The following is a 23,745-nucleotide window of genomic DNA, read 5'->3' as shown; positions in this document are numbered from 1 at the left end:
TTAACTGAAAGAAACCCTGCTAAGTTATGTGTTTCAGTACTAGAACAGGTTAACTGAAAGAAACCCTGCTAAGTTAACTGAAAGAAACCCTGCTAAGTTATGTGTGTTTCAGTTCTAGAACAGGTTAACTGAAAGAAACCCTGCTAAGTTAACTGAAAGAAACCCTGCTAAGTTATGTGTTTCAGTACTAGAACAGGTTAACTGAAAGAAACCCTGCTAAGTTAACTGAAAGAAACCCTGCTAAGTTGTGTGTTTCAGTTCTAGAACAGGTTAACTGAAAGAAACCATGCTAAGTTAACTGAAAGAAACCCTGCTAAGTTATGTGTTTCAGTTCTAGAACAGGTTAACTGAAAGAAACCCTGCTAAGTTAACTGAAAGAAACCCTGCTAAGTTATGTGTTTCAGTTCTAGAACAGGTTAACTGAAAGAAACCCTGCTAAGTTATGTGTGTTTCAGTACTAGAACAGGTTAACTGAAAGAAACCCTGCTAAGTTATGTGTGTTTCAGTACTAGAACAGGTTAACTGAAAGAAACCCTGCTAAGTTATGTGTGTTTCAGTACTAGAACAGGTTGTCTTGTGCTCACACCAATCCAATATTTCTTCACTTTAGCTGGGAACAAGAATTGTGGGACAGGAATAGCCAGGAAACAATTTGACACTGAAAGTATGTTTATGTAAGCTATAGGGAACGAAGTGGAGGGTGCTCAACCAACTGGAGTCGAGGTACAACCCAAAAAGGTTCATCATTGAAAAGACGCGACGCTCGCTCACCATTTTAAATATTCATTGTTTTATTCAAGCAAGGTTAAAAGTTGTTCTGATAAATGCCATTGAGGGCTGAAATGTTAATCTTTTAACCTTGCTTAAATAAAACAATGAACGAGCGTTGCACCTTCTCTATGTAGGTTATAGGCCCAGTCTGTATCACAGTGCACAGTCAGAGCTGCAGCTGCTGTAGAGCGATAGAGACCTCTGTAGACTGCTGAAAGCACAGCATGATCTCACTGTCAGGCAACAGAGCTCCACACAAGAGAAATCACTATGGCTCCCAGTGTCTCCTTTCCGGTAACTCAAGGTTAACTGATTAGTGTGTCTGGCCATGAGGATCATTAATAAGCAGCAGTTATAACAGTGCATATAGAGGTGGTAACGTATCATCAGCTGTCTTATAAGGAATGTATAGGTACAGTACATGTAAACTTAATGTGTCTCTGTTCTGTGCTTTTCTAGGCTGCTGAGTCTGGGATAGTCAAGATCAAGACCATCGCTGCGAGGAATTCAGACATCTTGGCAAGTGAGTGATTGAGGGAGGGGACACTCCTATGCCTTGTGTGTGTTTGTTTGTGAGCGATGTTTTGGCTGAGCCAATATCCAATCACATACAGAACAGTGATTATACCTCATTAAAACAAGCAAAGGAAAGGAGGAGGCATTCTAACAGAGTAGTCCTATTGTAGATGTTTGTTTTAGAACAGACGTCTAATGTGTTAACTGCATGCCCATGTATTGTCTCCTCCTCAGCTCTGAAGGAGAACAGCTCGGAGGTAGTACAGCCATTCCTGATGGGCTGTGGCACCAAGGAGCCCAAGATCACCCAGCTGTGTCTGGCTGCTATCCAGAGACTCATGTCCCACGAGGTGGTGTCTGAGGTGAGGAACACAGGACCACTAACAAAAGACTGATATGCTTTCATTCTAAGGATATTGGTCTGGATGTAAGGCATACATTTGAAGTCAGGGCAGGGGGAGAACGTTATGATGATCCTGTCTGGGCTTCTACTACTTTACATTCAGTAGTGCCAGTATCTCTCACTGAGAGAGTATCTCTCACTTTAGGCCTCACATTGCAGTGCAAAGCCTCATCTCTGTAAAAATGCTTGCTGCACCTCAATATGGAGCACAGGCTATTGTGACTGGCCCTTTAACCACTACACCTCAACATGGAACCCAGGCTATTGTTACTGGCCCTTTAACCGCTACACCTCAACATGGAGCCCAGGCTATTGTGACTGGCTCTTTAAACGCTACACGTCAACATGGAACCCAAGCTATTGTGACTGGCCCTTTAACCGCTACACCTCAACATGGAGCCCAGGCTATTGTGACTGGCCCTTTAACCGCTACACCTCAACATGGAGCCCAGGCTATTGTGACTGGCCCTTTAACCGCTACACCTCAACATGTAACCCAGGCTATTCTGACTGGCCTTCCCTGACCATGGCTTGATCTGCCTGGTGTTAGCAGGGACACCTTGACTGATCACTGACCACCTAGCCAGCCACTCCTACTGTGTGAATAAGAACACCCTGGCTAATTCACTCCCTGCCTGACTGAATGTGTACACCCTGCCTTCCTGATTGGCTGACTGACTGTACAGCCGGACTGGCTGGCTGGTTGTGTTTACATGATATCAGCAGACTCCCTGCTTGTAGCCTTTCAACAGAGGCTTTCTGCCACGCTCCAGCGCCTCCCCTCTATCTCTGTCTGTCTGTAAGCCCAGGGCTTAACTACTGGGACAGGGATGGGGAAGAGGAACCAAGCTACCACGATATTGATTAAATGTGTTGTTTTATGTGAGTGAAAAGTGTCAGTTTTGCCATCTGAAGGACAGGTTCTTTCTTCAAACTAAACTTCCCCCAGTTTCACTTGGTTTTGTACGAGTTCTGCAGAGTTGTTCTGATCTCAGGAAGTGACGCGAGGACAATGGCTCAATCCCAATACCCCCTAATGTCAAAGTGGAATTATGTTTTATACAATTTTTTGCTAATTAAATAGGAAATGTCTTGAGTCAATAAGTATTCAACCCAGGCTTGCATTATGGCAAGCCTAAATAAGGTCAGTAGTAAAAATATGCTTAACAAGTCACATAATAAGTTGCCTGTACTCACTCAGTGTGCGATAATAGTGTATAACATGATTTTGGAATGACTCATCTCTAACCCACATACAATTACCTGTAAGGTCCCTCAGTTGAGCAGTGCATTTCAAACAACCACAAAGACCAGGAATGTTTTTCAATTCCTCACGAAGAAGGTCATCTATTGGTAGATGTGTAAAATTAAAATTAAAAAATAGAGCAGACTTTGAATATCCCTTTGAGCATGGTTAAGTTATTTACACTTTGAATGGTGTATCAATACACCCAGTCACTACAAAGATACAGGCGTCCTTCCTAACTCAGTTGCTAGAGAGGAAGGAAACCTGCTCAGGGATTTCACCATGAGGCTAATGATGACTTTAAAGCAGTTACAGAGTTTAATGGCTGTGATAGGAGAAAACTGAGGATGGATCAACAACATTGTAGTTACTCCACAATACTAACCTTATTGACACAGTGAAAATAAGGAAGCCTGTACATAATACAAATATTCCAAAACATGCATCCTGTTTGCAATAAGCTACTTAAGTAAAACTGCTCAAATTTGGCAAAGAATATACTTTGCCCCAAACATAGTGCTTTATATTCCAGACAAACACAACACATCACTGAGTACCACTCTTCATATTGTCAAGCATGGGGGTGGCTGCGTCATGTTATGGGTATGCTTGTCATCGGCAAAGAAGTGGATGCAAAGAAGTGGAATTAAACTAAGCACAGCCACAATCCTAGAGGAAACACTGGGAGACAAATTCACCTTCCAGCAGGACCGTATCCTAAAACACAAGACCAAATATACACTGGAATTGCTTATTAATATGAAATTGGTATTGTGTGTAGATGGGTGAAGTAAAACATATATATATTTTAAGATAACAGCTGTAACAAAACATGTATATTTTAACCTTTATTTAACTAGGCAAGTCCGTTTAGAACAAATTCTTATTCACAATGACGGCCTAGGAACAGTGGGTTAACTGCCTTGTTCAGGGGCAGAACAACAGATTTTTGTCAGCTACCTGCCGCCCCAACAAAATGTGCAGTAAGTCCAGGGGTATGAACACTTTCTGGTGGCACTGTAGCTTCAATCTCTAACATTACTACAATAAAGAGCAATGGCAAGTGATTGACTTTTACATATTTTTTTATGAACAGCAAGGCAAGCTTTCACAATTGTATCTAACATTTGCAGTAAATGCTTTAGCTTTTTTTGTTTGTAAATGACCTTTATGACAAAAAAATATGCATAGGCCTAATCATTTCTCTACATTAACTAACATATTCCTCTTAACTGTACATTTTTTTAGCATGAAGTTGTAAGAAATGATATTTGCTTCCGTCCTAGTATTTTTGTCAGCCATCTTTCCTGAAGCAACTTTCTAGCCTTGGGTCGCAGAGCTTCATGGGAGTTTTGAGTACCACTCGTTCGCAAGTTAGCAACTCGGTTCGCTTCATTTGGTGTTTAGAGGGCTGAAAAGGCACTATGCCTCGCTTAAGGTTGTATTGGGATGCACATTCCTCAATAGTTAACACAGCCACAAGTCTAACCAATAAATCGTGCCTATTTCTACAATTTATCTTAAAATCAGATTTTAAACCAAACCTTAACCCTTGCCACACTGCTAACCTTATGTCTGACCTTAACCTTAAATGTAAAAAAAATTTATGATCTAGCCAAATTTGGACTTTGTGGCTGTCTTATCTAGGAAACTGGACCCCACTCCGACTTGATTCGATTCGAGGGATCGTTGTTAACGAAGGGGGAGGGTTAAGGGGGTGGTGTTGTTATTAAGCCAATGTCACTGGAGTGCCACAGTGGCTGGGTTTGGCTGAAAGAATGCCAATGTGACTCCCTGACCCTGATGTGGTGTTGGCTGGTCCGGTTGGCCGCTGCCGTGTGTCTATCTGTGTGTACATGTCTGTGTCTATGACCTCTAGAGCTCCTCTCACTTCCTCTGTTCTGTCACATTCCAGTACATTGTGACTGTCGCTGCCTCCTGGGTGTACAAGTAGGCTACATGTCTAACCATGTGTTGTGTGTGTTCATCAGGCTGCAGCAGGGAACATCATTAACATGCTGTGGCAGTTGATGGAGAACGGGCTGGAGGAACTGAAGCTGCTCCAGACTGTGTTAGTGCTGCTCACCACCAACACAGTGGTACATGACCAAGTCCTGTCCAAGGTACCGTACACTCAGCACACACATTGCAGACACTTTTATATATTCAAGGTACAGTCAGATAGTACATGCTGTGTCCCAAACACGTCTCATATTGCCTAGGGAGTTGGTTTCCACGTACATGTTAATCCAGATGTGTGCCTTAGTAAATCTGACTATGTTCCAATGTTCATACTAGCATACCACTTAGAATGTATTCCCCAGTACATGGCTTGATTCTTGGTGGGAGGCTATGTTAGGCTGGCTATTGTAACAGAGCCTGTGTCTCCTCTCCGCCTCCCTCCCAGGCTATCGTGCTGTGTTTCCGCCTGCACTTCACCAAGGACAACATCACCAACAACACAGCCGCCGCCACCGTCAGACAAGTCGTCACCGTGGTATTCGAGAGGATGGTCGCGGAGGACGAGCGCTTCAAAGGTCTGAGCAGAGTGCTCATGGGAAATGGAGTTCCTGGGCTCTACTGTTTTCTTTTTGCCATTGATTCAGAGTTGAGTCATTGTTAGGTCCACAAAGGGAAGTGCGCAAGTGTACACTTTGGATGAAAGGTGGAGGTTGCAGCCACAGAACTTTACATCAGTTTTCTAGCATCCCACTTCCTCTCTCCAACCCTCCTCTTTTCCTCTAACTTTGACCATGCCACAGAGGAAGGGAATTTGTTTCTCCTTAGATTGCCTAAAGCAGCTTATCCCATGACTTCAGTGAATACAACATGACTTGTTGAGGTTTTGGTTTGGCCCCTTTAGTTTTCACACTGCTGTCTTTCCACTCTACGTCTTAGTTTATTATAACTGGGATTGAAAATCACAATTTAATTGCGTGACTTTTCCCTCTTGAGGTAGGTTTTGGACCGGTCTTTTCTGAGAGTGTTTGTTTGTGTCATTGTTTGATGAGAGATTGATCCCTCCAGGCTTGTAGCCACAGCTGTTTCTAAAGTTGTCTCTCCCTCTCCTCCCTCCCTCTCTCCTCTCCTCCAGACATCGTGGACCAGCCTCCTCCAGTCCAGGGTAACACTAACCGGAGGTCTGTTAGCACCCTGAGGCCCAGTGCTAAAGATGCCTACATGCTGTTCCAGGTACGTCCACCAGGTGGAGACAGTCCTCCATACCTCTCACTGTACCCAACATTCACCCTCTCTCCCATCAGAAGAGGAGGTGTAGCTAGGGTAGAGTAAAAGTGGTATACGAGGGCCAGGGCAAGGGAGGGAACGAGGGCCAGGGCAAGGGAGGGCCAGGGCAAGGGAGGGAATGAGGGCCAGGGCAAGGGAGGGAATGAGGGCCAGGGCAAGGGAGGGAATGAGGGCCAGGGCAAGGGAGGGAATGAGGGCCAGGGCAAGGGAGGGAATGAGGGCCAGGGAGGGAACGAGGGCCAGGGCCAGGGAGGGAATGAGGGCCAGGGCCAGGGAGGGAATGAGGGCCAGGGCCAGGGAGGGAACGAGGGCCAGGGCCAGGGAGGGAACGAGGGCCAGGGCCAGGGAGGGAACGAGGGCCAGGGCCAGGGAGGGAACGAGGGCCAGGGCCAGGGGAGGGAACGAGGGCCAGGGCCAGGGAGGGAACGAGGGCCAGGGCAAGGGAGGGAACGAGGGCCAGGGCAAGGGAGGGAACGAGGGCCAGGGCAAGGGAGGGAACGAGGGCCAGGGAGGGAACGAGGGCCAGGGCAAGGGAGGGAACGAGGGCCAGGGCAAGGGGAGGGAACGAGGGCCAGGGCAAGGGAGGGAACGAGGGCCAGGGCAAGGGAGGGAACGAGGGCCAGGGCAAGGGAGGGAACGAGGGCAAGGGAGGGAACGAGGGCCAGGGCCAGGGAACGAGGGCCAGGGCCAGGGAGGGAACGAGGGCCAGGGCCAGGGAGGGAACGAGGGCCAGGGAGGGAACGAGGGCCAGGGGAGGGAACGAGGGCCAGGGCCAGGGAGGGAACCAGGGCCAGGGAGGGAACGAGGGCCAGGGCAAGGGAGGGAATGAGGGCCAGGTAGGGAACGGGGTTGGGCTAGAGGTGGAAGGGGTGAGGGTAGGGGAGGAGGGAAATGAGGATAGGGAAGGGGAAGGGCAGGAACGAGGGGAGCGAGAGGAAGGGGGCAAGGGAGGGAACGAGGGCAAGGGAGGGAACGAGGGCAAGGGAGGGAACGAGGGCAAGGGAGGGAACGAGGGCCAGGGAGGGAACGAGGGCCAGGGAGGGAACGAGGGCAAGGGAGGGAACGAGGGCCAGGGCAAGGGAGGGAACGAGGGCCAGGGCAAGGGAGGGAACGAGGGCCAGGGCAAGGGAGGGAACGAGGGCCAGGGAGGGAACGGGGGTAGGGCTAGAGGTGGAAGGGGTGAGGGTAGGGGAGGAGGGAAATGAGGATAGGGAAGGGGAAGGGCAGGAACGAGGGGGAGCGAGAGGAAGGGGGCAACAGAGGGAACGGCGAGAACGAGGGGGAGGGAAGGGATGAGGGAATGAGGGTTGGGGAAGGGAGTGAAGGGTTAGGGGAAGGGGAGAACGAGGGTAGGGGAAGGGGGGGAACGAGGAGAAGGGGGGGAACGGGGGAAGGGAGGGGAAGCGAGGGGTAGAAAAGGGTAAGGTAGGGAACAATTTTGTGGAATGAAATAGCCATGCTGTCATAAGATATGTGCAGCCCATACTTCTAGACTGTATCACATAGGCAATGCTAGTAGCTGTCTCCAGCTGTCCTATGTCTACATCCCCATTTCCGTGTGTGTCCCTCCAGGACCTATGTCAGCTAGTAAATGCTGATGCCCCCTACTGGCTGGTAGGGATGACAGAGATGACACGGACGTTTGGTCTGGAGCTCCTGGAGTCGGTCCTCAATGACTTCCCTAGGGTCTTCCTGCAGGTGAATACACAGTACAGTACAGTATTATACTATACAATGCAATACAACTTAATACAATATGATGCAGTAAAGTATGGTACAATGCAATACAACACAATCAAGTATTATCTGCATTGAAATAGAATACAATACAACATCTCATCTCACTGTAGGTGTCTTGTATTTGGACTGTGATCCCCAACTCTGTAGGGGATTGCCCTCTAACCATTGCCCTCTAACCTCTGACCCCTGTGTAGCACCAGGAGTTCAGCTTCCTGCTGAAGGAGCGTGTGTGTCCGCTGGTCATCAAGCTGTTCTCCCCCAACATCAAGTTCCGTCAAGGCAACAGCAGCGCCGCCTCGCCAGCCCCTGTAGAAAAACCCTACTTCCCCATCTGCATGAGGCTGCTCAGAGTGGTATCTGTGCTCATCAAACACTTCTACAGCCTACTGGTGAGTCTCTGTGGTTATCAAACACTTGTACAGCCTACTGGTGAGAGTCAGTTACAGCTATCTACTACCAAGTACTGTGTTCTCTGTACTTACATCATCAAACACAACTACAGTCTAGTGGTGAGCGTCAAAGCAGGAACTATAGTTAGGGTCAAGTCCATTTGAAATTAGGAAGTAAGTTGAAATTCCAATTTTCCACAAATCCTGTTGTCTTATTGTACAGCCAGAAATGTGTGGATAGTTAGATTGGGGAGCTGAGGTGTGTGTTTGTCTGTGTTGCTGTAGGTGACAGAGTGTGAGATCTTCCTGTCTCTGCTGGTGAAGTTCCTGGATGGAGAGAAGCCTCAGTGGCTTAGAGCTGTGGCCGTGGAGTCAGTCCACAGGCTGTGTGTACAGCCACACCTGCTACGGTGAGTAGGAGGAGTGCACACACTGACTTTACCCTACACACACACCTTCATCACTAAACTTACCACATAACTTCAACATATCGCCGTTGATAATGGCTGACCCTGGCCATGACCCCCACTCTCCAAGGGTGTCTCAGGGGGAGTTGGGATTTGCAGAAAAACATTTCCAGTTCACACATGCATATAATACATGCTTGTGCATGTGTGTAAAAGGACAAATATAATCACCCACTTAATAATAATAATAATTATTAGATTCTATGTTCTACCCAACCTCCCATCCACTTTTCTAAGTCCCTTCATCTCCCCCTGTTCACCCAGGTCTTTCTGCTTGTCCTATGACATGAAGCAGCACTCCACCAAGGTGTTCAGGGACATCGTCAATGCTCTGGGCTCCTTCATCCAGTCCCTCTTTATTGTCCTCAACACAGGAAATCCTGCTGCTACCAACACTTCCACCGGTCAGTAGTGTTGAGCTTTCGTGTTATAGCTTTTGACATATAATGTAGTGGAACTTATGGTGAGGTAAAGGAAGGAGTCTAGGATAGGAGTGGTCAACTCAGGAGGGTGCAGGAGATTGTGGTCTGCAGGGTGCAGGCTTTTGTTCCAACCCAACACTAACAGCCCACTCTTTTTCCTCCTCTCTCTCCCTATCTGTCTCTCTCCCTAATCTCTCTGTCCCCCTTCCTAGGTGGGTCAGGGGCCCAGGGGGCTGCCCAGGGGGCTGCCCAGGGGGGTCCAGGCGCAGGAGGTCAGGGTGGGAGTCTAACCACACAGGCTGCCTTTGAGTACCGTGGTACCTGGATCCCCCTCATGACCGTCAGTGTTCAGGGCAGCGCCAAGGCTACCTAGTCAGTAGTAATCTACACACACACATACACTAGATATCTAGCTATTGCTGTCTAGATAGAAATCATCAATCCAATTATTACACACAGTAACCATGTTTCCATCCACAGTTTTTATGCAAGTAATGTCCATATAAAAGAAAAACAAGACAGTTGTGATGGAAAAATGAAGTTTCGGTACAATTTCATAAATGCCAACAGATCATTTATTTGTTCGACATGGTGGGATCTTATTTGTGTCAGTAAAATTAATTATATGCGAAATAGGGATGGAAACAATTATTGATATAATAACCATCATATCAAAGTAAACTTGGAGTCACGCAATGATATGGTGTGTGGTCTTCCCACTCCAACCAGACTACGCCTCAGGAAACCATACATTTTATTAGGCTACAGATTACATAAGTTACGATGAACTTCACAGGGTTGTGAAAGTGCACGGTGATGAGCTTGATGCTCTTTTCCAATAAATATCAAGGGTCCTATTCTTGTGATATGGTGATCAATGCTTGACTGCCGTTTGACAGATATTCTTGTTCCATAATAATGTCATGTAAACGAACCTAGAGGCACTGTATCTGAACCTAGAGGCACTGTATCTGAACCTAGAGGCACTGTATCTGAACCTAGAGGCACTGTATCTGAACCTAGAGGCACTGTATCTGAACCTAGAGGCACTGTATCTGAACCTAGAGGCACTGTATCTGAACCTAGAGGCACTGTATCTGAACCTAGAGGCACTGTATCTGAACCTAGAGGCACTGTATCTGAACCTAGAGGCACTGTATCTGAACCTAGAGGCACTGTATCTGAACCTAGAGGCACTGTATCTGAACCTAGAGGCACTGTATCTGAACCTAGAGGCACTGTATCTGAACCTAGAGGCACTGTATCTGAACCTAGAGGCACTGTATCTGAACCTAGAGGCACTGTATCTGAACCTAGAGGCACTGTATCTGAACCTAGAGGCACTGTATCTGAACCTAGAGGCACTGTATCTGAACCTAGAGGCACTGTATCTGAACCTAGAGGCACTGTATCTGAACCTAGAGGCACTGTATCTGAACCTAGAGGCACTGTATCTGAACCTAGAGGCACTGTATCTGAACCTAGAGGCACTGTATCTGAACCTAGAGGCACTGTATCTGAAACCTGCACTGTATCTGAACCTAGAGGCACTGTATCTGAACCTAGAGGCACTGTATCTGAACCTAGAGGCACTGTATCTGAACCTAGAGGCACTGTATCTGAACCTAGCTGCACTGTATCTGAACCTAGCTGCACTGTATCTGAACCTAGCTGCACTGTATCTGAACCTAGCTGCACTGTATCTGCACATTGTTGGCTAGAGAGCATGTGCCAAGACCAGAGTGGGCACAATCGCTATTTTTAACTATCGTATAGCTGAAAATGCGAGGGAGGGAGTAGCATCTGTTGGCTGTAATTATGAGGAGATGAAACAATGCTGCTGTTTTTACGTTATAGACGCTGGTTTGTTGATGCAGGAGAAAGAGTTGTTAGAGTTGTCAGTCAACATCTACCTCAACATTGTGTTTCTGTAATGGACAAAAGGTCAGGGACAGCTGATCCTGCAGGTGTTTAATACAGGAACAAATGGTCAGGGACAGCTGATCCTGCAGGTGTTTAATACAGGAACAAATGGTCAGGGACAGCTGATCCTGCAGGTGTTTAATACAGGAACAAATGGTCAGGGACAGCTGATCCTGCAGGTGTTTAATACAGGAACAAATGGTCAGGGACAGCTGATCCTGCAGGTGTTTAATACAGGGACAGCTGATCCTGCAGGTGTTTAATACAGGAACAAATGGTCAGGGACAGCTGATCCTGCAGGTGTTTAATACAGGGACAAATGGTCAGGGACAGCTGATCCTGCAGGTGTTTAATACAGGGACAGCTGATCCTGCAGGTGTTTAATACAGGAACAAATGGTCAGGGAGCTGATCCTGCAGGTGTTTAATACAGGGACAGCTGATCCTGCAGGTGTTTAATACAGGAACAAATGGTCAGGGACAGCTGATCCTGCAGGTGTTTAATACAGGAACAAATGGTCAGGGACAGCTGATCCTGCAGGTGTTTAATACAGGAACAAATGGTCAGGGACAGCTGATCCTGCAGGTGTTTAATACAGGAACAAATGGTCAGGGACAGCTGATCCTGCAGGTGTTTAATACAGGGACAGCTGATCCTGCAGGTGTTTAATACAGGAACAAATGGTCAGGGACAGCTGATCCTGCAGGTGTTTAATACAGGAACAAATGGTCAGGGACAGCTGATCCCTGCAGGGGTGATCCTGCAGGTGTTTAATACAGGAACAAATGGTCAGGGACAGCTGATCCTGCAGGTGTTTAATACAGGAACAAATGGGACAGCTGATCCTGCAGGTGTTTAATACAGGAACAAATGGTCAGGGACAGCTGATCCTGCAGGTGTTTAATACAGGAACAAATGGTCAGGGACAGCTGATCCTGCAGGTGTTTAATACAGGAACAAATGGTCAGGGACAGCTGATCCTGCAGGTGTTTAATACAGGAGCAAATGGTCAGGGACAGCTGATCCTGCAGGTGTTTAATACAGGAACAAATGGTCAGGGACAGCTGATCCTGCAGGTGTTTAATACAGGAACAAATGGTCAGGGACAGCTGATCCTGCAGGTGTTTAATACAGGAACAAATGGTCAGGGACAGCTGATCCTGCAGGTGTTTAATACAGGAACAAATGGTCAGGGACAGCTGATCCTGCAGGTGTTTAATACAGGAACAAATGGTCAGGGACAGCTGATCCTGCAGGTGTTTAATACAGGAACAAATGGTCAGGGACAGCTGATCCTGCAGGTGTTTAATACAGGAGCAAATGGTCAGGGACAGCTGATCCTGCAGGTGTTTAATACAGGAACAAATGGTCAGGGACAGCTGATCCTGCAGGTGTTTAATACAGGAACAAATGGTCAGGGACAGCTGATCCTGCAGGTGTTTAATACAGGAGCAAATGGTCAGGGACAGCTGATCCTGCAGGTGTTTAATACTGTTTGTAGGAGCTTAACAAGAGTGATTGCACGCAGCTCCTCTTGATGTAATATACGCACATTCATGCGCCTCAGCAGGGTAGAGAAGTGGTTCTCAGCAACTGCACACACACTAGCACACACTGATTCACATCATTACTCTCTCTTCCTCCGCCAGTCTGGAGATGTTGGACAAGGTGGAGCCCCCGTCTATCCCAGAGGGTTATGCTATGTCTGTGGCCTTCAGCGCCCTGCTGGACCTGGTCCGAGGCATCACTTCCATGATAGAGAGAGCGTTGGCCAAGGAGGAGGAGGAGGCTGTACACAGGGAGGCCAACCCAGACCAGAACACCCAGCTTGAGCCTGGTAAATAGAGGGGAGGGGGATGAGGGTCAGGGGTTAGGAAAGTGCTGAATCTTAGCTTGACATTCTGTAGGTGTGCAAATCTTGAACTTTGAAGCACTTTTCTGACCTCTAGTGGCCAATCCAGTACCTACACTTCCTGAGGGAGTTTATCAATGTAGGCTTACCACGGTGATGCACTCTGTCATCCCTATGCAAAAGCTTATGTAGCATTTTTAAATATAGATATCTGTACAAATGTATATTGCTTTTCCACTCTGTTGCTAACTAGTGTTTCTCTGTCAGGGGCCCATCTGGTATGGGAGGAGATGGTCAGTGCGTGTTGGTGTGGTCTACTGGCTGCGCTCTCTCTCCTGCTGGACGCCAGGTAAACAACCCTTCTTATAGATCACCTCAAAGTAAATGTATTTAGTATCCCCTCAAATGTATTTAGTATCCCCTCAAATGTATTTAGTATCCCCTCAAATGTATTTAGTATCCCCTCAAAATAAAGGTATTTAGTATCCCCTCAAAGTAAAGGTATTTAGTATCCCCTCAAAATAAAGGTATTTAGTATCCCCTCAAAATAAAGGTATTTAGTATCCCCTCAAAATAAAGGTATTTAGTATCCCCTCAAAATAAAGGTATTTAGTATCCCCTCAAAATAAAGGTATTTAGTATCCCCTCAAAGTAAAGGTATTTAGTATCCCCTCAAAATAAAGGTATTTAGTATCCCCTCAAAATAAAGGTATTTAGTATCCCCTCAAAATAAAGGTATTTAGTATCCCCTCAAAATAAAGGTATTTAGTATCCCCTCAAAATAAAGGTATTTAGTATCCCCTCAAAGTAACTTGATAGTTTGACAGGGGAAACTCAAGGTCAGTGTTAAGTTCAGGAGCAACAAAAGTAGTTGAAACTACTGCGCCGAGCAACTAAGGTCCCTAGACCATAAGTTACTGTGTAAGGGGTCTGCAGATGAAACGGTTTTATGATGCGGCAAAAAGTGAAGACGTTGCGGCAGTTAGGTTTGTTCCAAACCCATAACCCCCTCTGTCTCGTCCCCCTCCAGTACAGATGAGACTGCGACAGAGAGCATCCTGAAGGCAGAGCTGACCGTGGCGGCGCTGTGTGGTCGCCTGGGCCTCGTGACGCCCCGCGACGCCTTCATCACAGCCATCTGCAAGGCCTCGCTGCCCCCACACTACGCCCTGACTGTCCTCAGCAGTAATACAGCCAACCTTAACAAGGGTCAGTCGTGGATGCTAAACCGACACTGCAAAAAAACATTTTTACTAAACATTTGGGAAGGTAAAATGTTTTCAGTGTAAACTTAAACCACTAAAACAAGATATCAAGTATAAAGAAAATATAATGGTGCTATATACTTTTAAATAAGATCATCTGTGAGAACTAATAATCACCAACATGAAAACTAGACAGTCAGGGAGAATCTCAAATTTAAAAAATGTGATGACATGGGACCCCCAATGATTTTGTTGTAATGTTTAAGCCCGATAGCATAAGAACAAGGCATAAGCCATGGCCAAATGTGCAGAAGTTAAGGGAATTTGCTTTAAAACTGAAAATATTCTCACCGCTCCATGGCAAAATGTGTAGAAGTGGGAGAAATTAGCTTTAAAACAGCAACATTTTGTCTCTGCAGCTAAGAAGACAGCCTCTAAAACCACGCCATTGGCCAAGGCCACTACCACGCACCCTCCAAAAATGTCTAGGGGAAACACTGGCGCGTGTACGTCAGTACCCTGCGTGTGTGGGGGTGGTGGGTGCATGCATGTGTGAGCGCGTATGTTTGTGTGCGTTCATAGCAGTCTTCCCTCGTGGCTTTGCTGCATCAGCTCTGTGGTAATTATCCATACGTGCCTCTGAGGAACTTGACAAGCCGGTGGTAGTTAGTTGTTTATTTGTACACTTAATGCGCTTTTCACCCCAAGTCTCTCTGTATACGTTTGTGAGAGTGTGAAGCTCTAGAGCCCTGGCTGTGTGTGATCTCCATACTAACCACTGTGATGCCCCACTTATATGTCATTAATCCTGGCTGTGCCTCAACTGTTTTCTTGTTCCCTCTAATTAGTAACACAAAGATTAATGTGTCGGGGAGGTCACAGTCTCACACACACACACACGCTATTTGCATATTTTCTGTGATAGATCGAGCATGCAAAATGGCTTCAGCAGGATCGATGTTTGCTAGGGAGTTAATAAATCATGTCTCTGTAGCATGTAGCTGGCTTGTCACAGTCACTCAGTGAAGTATATACATGGAAATGACTGGCTTGTGTGTTATTATCAGGGGTGTTTGCCTGTCTGTGAGATACATCATGAAGAAGAGAAAATAACAAAGTCATCGTGGACCAAGGAGTCTAAATCTATTTTTGGACCTACAACAGATTTGGTCCTTGTGATCATTACTTTTGTTGTGGACTCAAATAAAATGTGTTTTCTCCTGTCCTCCTCAGCCTACTCCATCCAGGGCCAGAGTGTTCAGATCATCAGTTCCTCCAGTGAGTCTCATCAGCAGGTGGTGGCTGTGGGACAGCCTCTCTCTGTACAGCCCCAAGGCACTGTAGTGGTAAGATTACCTCTACTCAACATTACTACAACACCACATCTAAAGGCCACTGTGGTGGTAAGATTACCTCTACACAACATTACTACAACACCACATCTAAAGGCCACTGTGGTGGTAAGATACTTTTGTGTATTTAGTGTTTGTGGACACACCTTCAAATTAGTGGATTCGGTTATTTCAGCCACTCACATCGCTGACAGGTATATCAAATTGAGCACACAGTCATACAATCTCCATAGACAAACATTGGCAGTAGAATGGCATTACTGAAGAGCTCAGTGACTTTCAACGTGGCACCGTCATAGGATGCCATCTTTCCAACAAGTCAGTTCGTCAAATTTCTGCCCTGCTAGAGCTGCCCCGGTCAACTGTAAGTACTGTTATTGTGAAGTGGAAACGTCTAGGAGAAACAACGGCTCAGCCGCAAAGTGGTAGGCCACACAAGCTCACAAAACGGGACCGCCGAGTGCTGAAGCGCGTGAAAATCGTCTGTCCTCAGTTCGAACTCACTACTGAGTTTGAAACTGCCTCTGGAAGCAACGGCCGGGACACGAACTGTTTGCTGGGAACGTCATGAAATGCGTTTCCATGGCCGAATAGCCTCACACAAGGCTAAGATCACCATGCACAATGCCAAGCGTCGGCTGGAGTGGTGTAAAGCTTGCTGCCATTGGACTCTGGAACAGTGGAAACGCGTTTTCTGGAGTGATGAATCACGCTTCACCATCTGGCAGTCTGATAGATGAATCTGGGTTTGGAGGATGCCAGGAGAATGCTACATGCCCCAATGCATAGTGCCATCTGTAAAGTTTGGTGGAGGAGGATTAATGGTCTGGGGCTGTTTATCATGGTTCGGACTAGGCCTTAGTTCAAGTGAAGGGAAATCTTAACGTTACAGCATACAATGACATTCTAGACGATTCTGTGCTTCCAACTTTGTGGCAACTTTTTGGGGCCCTTTCCTGTTTTAGCATGACAATGTCCCCATGCATAAAGCGAGGTCTGTACAGAAATGGTTTGTTGATTGGTGTGGAAGAACTTGACTGGCCTGTACAGAGCCCTGACCTCAACCCTATTGAACACCTTTGGGATAAATTGGAACGCTGACTGCGAGCCAGGCCTAAACTCCGAACATCAGTGCCCGACCTCATTAATGCTCTTGTGGCTGAATGGAAGCAAGTCCCTGCTGCAATGCTCCAACATCTATTGGATAGCCTTCCCAGAAGTGGAGGCTGTTATAGCAGCAAAGGAGGGACCAACTCCATTTTAATGCCCACAATTTTGGACTGAGATGTTCGATAAGCAGGTGTCCAAATACCTTTTGTCATGTAGTGTACCTCTACACAACATTTACTACAACACCACAACTAGAGGGCACCGTATGAACAAATGTTAGACGTTCACACATACAAACAGTAGTGTTGCATAACTCCATCTCTCCATCTATCAGCTGACAGCTAAGAATATCCAGTGTATGCGGACCTTGTTGAACCTGGCCCACTGCCATGGGGTGGTGCTGGGAACCTCCTGGCAGCTGGTGCTGGCCACGCTGCAGGTACACTTCCACCATACTGTATCCACCACACACCAGAGGAGGCTGGTGGGCGAAGCTGTAGGAGGACAGGCTCATTATAATGGCTAGAATGGAATAGATGGAACAGTCAAACTTGGTTTCCCTGTTTGATGTGTTTGATACCGTTCCATTTATTCAATTCCAGCCATTACAATGAGCCTGTCCTCCTCCTATAGCTCCTCCCACCAGCCTCCTCTGCCACACACACACACACACACACACACACACACACTGGTACAGTTTTACACCGTATTATAACCAAGCTGGGATTTTTTTTATTGTTGATATTGACAAGCCTAAATATTTAAATTCATAAAAACATTTTTTGTTGTTGTTCTGATTTATATAGTGGAAGTAGTCTGAGTGAATCACTCTGACTTTTCTCACCACCCACTCCACTCTTCCTGTTCTGTCTATCTCCCACCTTCCCTCTCCTCTCCCAGCACCTGGTGTGGATCCTAGGTCTGAAGCCTGGGGTTGGAGGTGCTCTGAAGCCTGGTCGTGCAGTAGAGGGGCCAAGCACGGTAATACAAGACCACAAATCGATCGCCTTGCCTTACACAGTCACACTGTAATTAGTTAAATTCTCTGCATCAATTAGCAACAGCCTCCGTAGGGTTTCATTGGCTATTCAGCCTTCAAAGCTAGACACCACACTAAGGTACGTAGCTCTGCTGGATCCTAACAGACAAACTTGACTCCTCTGATGTCTGTTGGTTACAGGTGCTGACCACGGCTGTGATGACGGACCTGCCAGTCATCTCCAACATCCTGTCTAGGCTCTTTGAGAGCTCCCAGTACTTAGACGACGTGTCACTGCATCACCTAATCAACGCACTGTGCTCCCTCTCTCTGGAGGCTGTGGAGATGGCCTATGGAAATAACAAGGTAACTACTATACGTGCATGTAGCCAGAGCAACAACGTATGACATCCCCGTCTTCTGTATGTGCCGCCTTGTGTTACTAAATGTGTAATGCTTATATCCACCGAACCAGTCACTCATATGTTCTGTTCTCGTCCTGTGTCCAGGAACCGTCTCTGTTTGCTGTTGCCAAGCTGCTGGAGACCGGCCTGGTCAACATGAACCGTATAGAGATCCTGTGGAGGCCCCTCACTGGACATCTACTGGAGGTACGTCTTCCATTCACTATTATAGATCACCTGTAGACCTTTATATACCATCATAATGGAAGAGGTGGGTAGTGAAGTCCAGGGTTCAAATAATATTTTTTTATAATTTCAAATCTGTACTTGATTGAGCTTGCTTGCTTTAAATGGACCAGTAGAATAATCCCAATACTTGGAACTACCCATCTCACATTCCAGGCAGGCTCAAGCTAACTTTGAAAGTATTTGAAATATTTCAAATAGTATTTGAACCCAGGTCAATTGAAGTGGTATTTTGGGAAAACTTCAATAGATACTTCTCGAGCCCTTTCATTTCGTGGTAATGGTAGTAACTCCCCCGTTTCTAATTCCTTGAGTGGCATCTGTCCTCTGTGTAGTAAAAGTAATACACCTGTTGTGTGTGTGTGGTCTGTCTGAAACGAACCGTTCTCTTTTCTCTATCTCCCTCTGTTTTGCAACCCATGTCTGTTTTGCAGAAGGTAAGCTCGGAAACTTCTCCTCCCAATCATTTGCTTTCGCTCTCATTCCCTGTGCCTCTGCCTGGTAATCAATGTGTTGGAGCTGAGAGTAGGCAATGTGCAGCTTGCAACACATTGATGTTTGCTTCGCTGTTATGTTTGATATAAATTTGCTCGCTTGAGTGGCATTTTTAGAACTTTGTTTTTGTTTGTATGCATACTATACAGCAGTTGTCACCAACCTTTTCTGAGGACAGATCACTTTCTGGGTCAAAAAGCAGACCGAGATCTATTGCTTCGATTATACTTCCCCTTTTCACACTTTTTTCAAACATAATCCTATCCAACATTAACCAATTGTAAACAGTTCTGTAGCAATGAGGTTTGTGCAGTAGGCTATAAGCCCAATACATTATCACTGCATATTGGCTATGCTTGAATTGTCCTACCATTGTTGTTCTTCTCAGACTATTTAGAAATTATATTTAAAAATTGTAGGTATATGATCACACTGTAATAGATCATTTGTTGTATTTCTTGAGGCACAGCTGAGTGAGCATAACAATTAGCTTTTTATTTAATTTTGAACTGGACTGATGACCTGCTTCTGATGGTCAGTCTGCGGTGAGGGAGGGAGCAGCTGTGAGGCTGCCTGTCACTTGACTCACCATCTTCCAGCTGATGGCATCACTGCATGAATAGTCCTCGATATTAAAAAAGACACAAGCCGCAAATAATAGCAATAAAAGTTTATCGAAACATGCATTTTATGGCCTATAAAAGTGTTGAACAAAGTGTTGACAGGGCTGAATAACAACTTAAACAGGAACTTACTCATAAAACTGTATTCATTCAGTCTCTCTCGTCATGGTTTTGAAACCTCACATTATCAACTTTGCTGTGTGTTACGGTCTATGGCTCCAGGAAACTGTGCAGACACAGTGATATGAGCTATCTGATTGGCCTGCATTAGGCCTATAGGTGCACTAGATTTGCTCTCTGGGCCTGCTGGGTAGACTGAGTTCTACCTTCAGGCTCGTGAAATCGTTCAAAATGGGAACACGTTGCCTTCCCCAGGACACTAGGGCTACTGAATCAAGTGCACCTACCGTCAACAGTGCGAAACAATAAATAATAGGAACTCAAGGCTTTATCATTGGGTTTTGTACAGAAATGTTTGGTGATTGATTAGGAATGCCTTGGAGATGGACCAGTTGGTGACCACTGCTATACAGACATCTGAATATATACATCAGCTGTAATGATATGCCAGCCTTTCTAGACAAGTCACATACTTGTTTCATGTTGGGCAACGTGTAGATAACAGACGCTTGTGGGGTGTAAAGGATGGTGCTAATATGGCGTCTTAATCACTGTTGGTGTAGCTGTCCAGGGGAATAGTGTAATGAGCAACAATGCAACTCGTTGAAAGCCAGCTGATCTCACCACAGCGTTCATGATTATCTGTCTGTCAAATGGAAGGACATTATTTCATTCATCACAGGCATAGTGTTTTAACCACCGGGTGGACATACTGTTTGAACAGCCCTGACCCAGATCCCTTTCGCTCTCTCTCTACCCCCCCTTCCTCTTTCTCCCTCTCCATGCTCGTGTACCGTGTGATCTCCCTCTCCATGCTCGTGTACCGTGTGATCTCCCTCTCCATGCTTGTGTACCGTGTGATCTCCCTCTCCATGCTCGTGTACCGTGTGATCTCCCTCTCCATGCTCGTGTACCGTGTGATCTCCCTCTCCATGCTCGTGTATCGTGTGATCTCCCTCTCCATGCTTGTGTACCGTGTGATCTCCCTCTCCATGCTCGTGTACCGTGTGATCTCCCTCTCCATGCTCGTGTACCGTGTGATCTCCCTCTCCATGCTCGTGTACCGTGTGATCTCCCTCTCCATGCTCGTGTACCGTGTGATCTCCCTCTCCATGCTCGTGTACCGTGTGATCTCCCTCTCCATGCTCGTGTACCGTGTGATCTCCCTCTCCATGCTCGTGTACCGTGTGATCTCCCTCTCCATGCTCGTGTACCGTGTGATCTCCCTCTCCATGCTCGTGTACCGTGTGATCTCCCTCTCCATGCTCGTGTACCGTGTGATCTCCCTCTCCATGCTCGTGTACCGTGTGATCTCCCTCTCCATGCTCGTGTACCGTGTGATCTCCCTCTCCATGCTCGTGTGATCTCCCTCTCCATGCTCGTGTGATGTCCCTCTCTGTCTGATGTCCCTCTCTGTCTGATGTCCCTCTCTGTCTGATGTCCCTCTCTGTCTGATGTCCCTCTCTGTCTGATGTCCCTCTCTGTCTGATGTCCCTCTCTGTCTGATGTCCCTCTCTGTCTGATGTCCCTCTCTGTCTGATGTCCCTCTCTGTCTGATGTCCCTCTCTGTCTGATGTCCCTCTCTGTCTGATGTCCCTCTCTGTGCTTGTGTACCGTGTGATGTCTGATCTCCCTCTCCGTGCTCGTGTACCGTGTGATGTCTGATCTCCCTCTCCGTGCTCGTGTACCGTGTGATGTCTGATCTCCCTCCCCGTGCTTGTGTGATGTCTGATCTCCCTCTCCATGCTTGTGTGATGTCTGATCTCCCTCTCCATGCTCGTGTGTGTGTGTGGGCCTACCCTCTGTTCCCTGCTGCAGGTCTGCCAACACCCCAATGCCAGAATGAGAGAGTGGGGGGCTGAGGCTGTGACCTCCCTAATCAAAGCTGGCCTGGCCTACAAACACAACCCCCCTCTGGCACAGAACCAGGTACTACTACTACCCCATCTCTCTCATCTTCACCCAGTAACCCAAACACAGGGGATGCTGGAACATTTCCTGTCTAGAAGTTGGAAGACTGTTACAATGCAATGGAAGGTGATAATAGCTAGATGACTAGCTATTAGTCCGCTTCACCATGCCAACACTCCCACACATAGTTGGCATGTTTAGATCTTAAGGCCACTCCCTGCCCTCTTTCTTCCTCTCTGTCCCCATCTCTCTCTCTCTCTCTCTCACGCTCTGTCAATTCCATTTTAATTTATTGGCATGGGAAACATGTTTACAGTGCCAACGCAAGTGAAATAGATAATAAACAGGTGTGAAATAAACAGTAAACATTACAGAGTTTCAAAGGAATGGAGACATTTAAATAAACGTAAATATGGATTGTATTTACAATGGTGTTTGTTCTTCACTGGTTGCCCTCTGTCCCTCCGTCAGAGGCTGCAGCTCCTGTTGTTGAACCCGCTGAAGGAGCTGTCCAACGTGCTCCATGCAGACATCCGTCAGAAGCAGCTGGAGAGCGTGCTGCAGATCCTCCAGAGCCAAGGGGACAGTCTGGGGCCCGGCTGGCCCTTAGTGCTGGGCGTAATAGGGGCCATCCGCAACGACCAGGGGTGAGAGAGCGAGGGAGGGATGAAAGTATAGATGGGAAGAGGGATAACGTTGAAGCGGTGCGGAGATGATGTGGTTCTTTACTATTTTAGCAGTAGTAACACTTAGAGGTAATGTTACTTTTTGGGTGACCCGACCAAATGTGAGTTATAGATCTGTCATTTTCATTGAAAGCAAGCCTAAGAAGCTGTAGATCGGTTCTATATGTGCTATTGCTATGTTTCCCGTTCTTAAGTTTTGTTTGAGCGTCTTTTAATTTTTGTTTTGTACGTCTTCAAACAGCTGAAAATAAGAATTTGTGTTCTTAAGAAGATATTTCAGTGGTTTAGATGGTACAATGATTCTCTGCACTATGCATTGCTTGTTTTGTCACATAAAATGAAATGAGGCAAACTATTTTATTTATTTTAGCAGCCAGGAAATGGCAGAGTGATTTCTGCGTAGTGCACCTTTAATTGATCTCGCCTGCTGTATTTCCTCCTGTACCCCAGAGAGTCATTGATCCGAACAGCCTTCCAGTGCCTGCAGTTGGTGGTGACTGACTTCCTCCCCACCATGCCTTGCGCGGGCCTCCAGATCGTAGTGGACGTAGCTGGCAGCTTTGGCCTCCAGAACCAGGAGCTCAACATCAGCCTCACCTCCATAGGACTCCTGGTGAGACTGAACACACAATGACTAACGCTAACCCTAAATCAACATCAGCCTCACCTCCATAGGACTCCTGGTACGACCGCAGTATGTGGCATATATTGTTTTATATCCTATATAGTATTGAGTTTGTTGATACTGTTATAATTGCTGTTGCGTTGCCCCAAGGTATTACTTTTCTAGTATTTCAACAATGATTTTTGAAAGTGACTGTCTGCTAGTGATTTCAGTCAACCTCTCTCCCTCCCCCTGTTTTCCCCCACAGTGGAACATCTCCGACTACTTCTTCCAGAGGGGCGAGGCCATCACCCAGGAACTAGAGAGGGAGGAGGCCGCGCTGCAGAAGCAGGCTCAGGAAAAGGGTGAGCCCTTGAACAGGCCCTTCCACCCGGCCCCTCCCTTCGACTGCCTGTGGCTGTGTCTGTACGCCAAGCTGGGCCAGCTGTGTGTGGACCCCCGGCCCGCCGTCAGGAAGAGTGCCGGTCAGACCATGTTCTCCACCATCGCTGCCCACGGCACCCTGCTGCAGCAGCCCACCTGGCACATCGTGGTCTGGAAGGTACCGTCTAGTCACTAACAGTAATCACATGAATGATGCATGGCTGTAGACTCCTATTGCATACTGGAAGCTATTCCATCATTCAGTCACTGGCCGTCGTCTATCAAGGAAACAACATGCGGTCAAATAGGATTGTACGTTTGGGATCTGTCAATTTGAGCATGATCATACGTGATTAAGTCCTGCTGCTAATACTTGAAACCTCCCAGTATGATTTTAACAACCTTATTGGTCATCTGCCCTCTGGCGGTCCATAAAACCAGGTTCTGTTCCACTTGCTGGACTGTGTGAGGAAGTCTTCCACTACGGCCGATAAGGAAAAGATTGAGTCGGGGGGCGGGAACATCCTCATCCACCACTCACGGGACACAGCTGAGAAACAGTGGGCGGAGACCTGGGTGCTGACGCTGGCAGGGGTGGCTCGTATCTTCAACACCAGGAGATACCTGCTGCAGCAGCTAGGTGTGTGTGTC

At 46.9% G+C, this 23,745-nt stretch overlaps 1 protein-coding gene across 10 annotated transcripts in view; it reads left to right on the top strand.

Annotated features, from left to right (window-relative positions):
• The window catches only part of LOC112226735 (protein MON2 homolog), a 61,385-nt gene that overhangs the window by 17,732 nt on the left and 19,908 nt on the right, over positions 1–23,745 (top strand). For 4 of the 10 annotated variants that reach the window (XR_006079331.1, XM_024391457.2, XM_024391542.2 and 1 more), the window contains exons 2-26: positions 1,231–1,294; positions 1,522–1,649; positions 4,928–5,059; positions 5,344–5,473; positions 6,031–6,128; positions 7,755–7,880; positions 8,117–8,311; positions 8,597–8,721; positions 9,043–9,182; positions 9,413–9,572; positions 12,773–12,960; positions 13,243–13,324; positions 14,006–14,184; positions 14,600–14,686; positions 15,414–15,526; positions 16,977–17,081; positions 17,543–17,623; positions 17,823–17,987; positions 18,131–18,232; positions 18,706–18,708; positions 21,328–21,438; positions 21,892–22,067; positions 22,557–22,719; positions 22,979–23,272; positions 23,536–23,734. Coding sequence is in view for 9 of the 10 variants with exons in the window: in XM_024391457.2 (XP_024247225.1) it covers positions 1,231–1,294; positions 1,522–1,649; positions 4,928–5,059; positions 5,344–5,473; positions 6,031–6,128; positions 7,755–7,880; positions 8,117–8,311; positions 8,597–8,721; positions 9,043–9,182; positions 9,413–9,572; positions 12,773–12,960; positions 13,243–13,324; positions 14,006–14,184; positions 14,600–14,686; positions 15,414–15,526; positions 16,977–17,081; positions 17,543–17,623; positions 17,823–17,987; positions 18,131–18,232; positions 18,706–18,708; positions 21,328–21,438; positions 21,892–22,067; positions 22,557–22,719; positions 22,979–23,272; positions 23,536–23,734 (3,346 nt within the window). In the remaining variant the exon portion in view is untranslated. The remainder of the gene's footprint in view (positions 1–1,230; positions 1,295–1,521; positions 1,650–4,927; positions 5,060–5,343; positions 5,474–6,030; positions 6,129–7,754; positions 7,881–8,116; positions 8,312–8,596; positions 8,722–9,042; positions 9,183–9,412; positions 9,573–12,772; positions 12,961–13,242; positions 13,325–14,005; positions 14,185–14,599; positions 14,687–15,413; positions 15,527–16,976; positions 17,082–17,542; positions 17,624–17,822; positions 17,988–18,130; positions 18,233–18,705; positions 18,709–21,327; positions 21,439–21,891; positions 22,068–22,556; positions 22,720–22,978; positions 23,273–23,535; positions 23,735–23,745) is intronic. The other 6 variants (XM_024391717.2, XM_024391798.2, XM_024391629.2 and 3 more) reach the window with 3 other exon arrangements.

This window comes from Oncorhynchus tshawytscha, linkage group LG01, assembly GCF_018296145.1.
Source record: "Oncorhynchus tshawytscha isolate Ot180627B linkage group LG01, Otsh_v2.0, whole genome shotgun sequence".
Classification (NCBI taxonomy): Eukaryota; Metazoa; Chordata; class Actinopteri; order Salmoniformes; family Salmonidae; genus Oncorhynchus; species Oncorhynchus tshawytscha.
The sequence above is the reverse complement of the archived record's forward strand: the minus strand, read 5'-3'. Positions and strand labels throughout refer to the sequence as shown.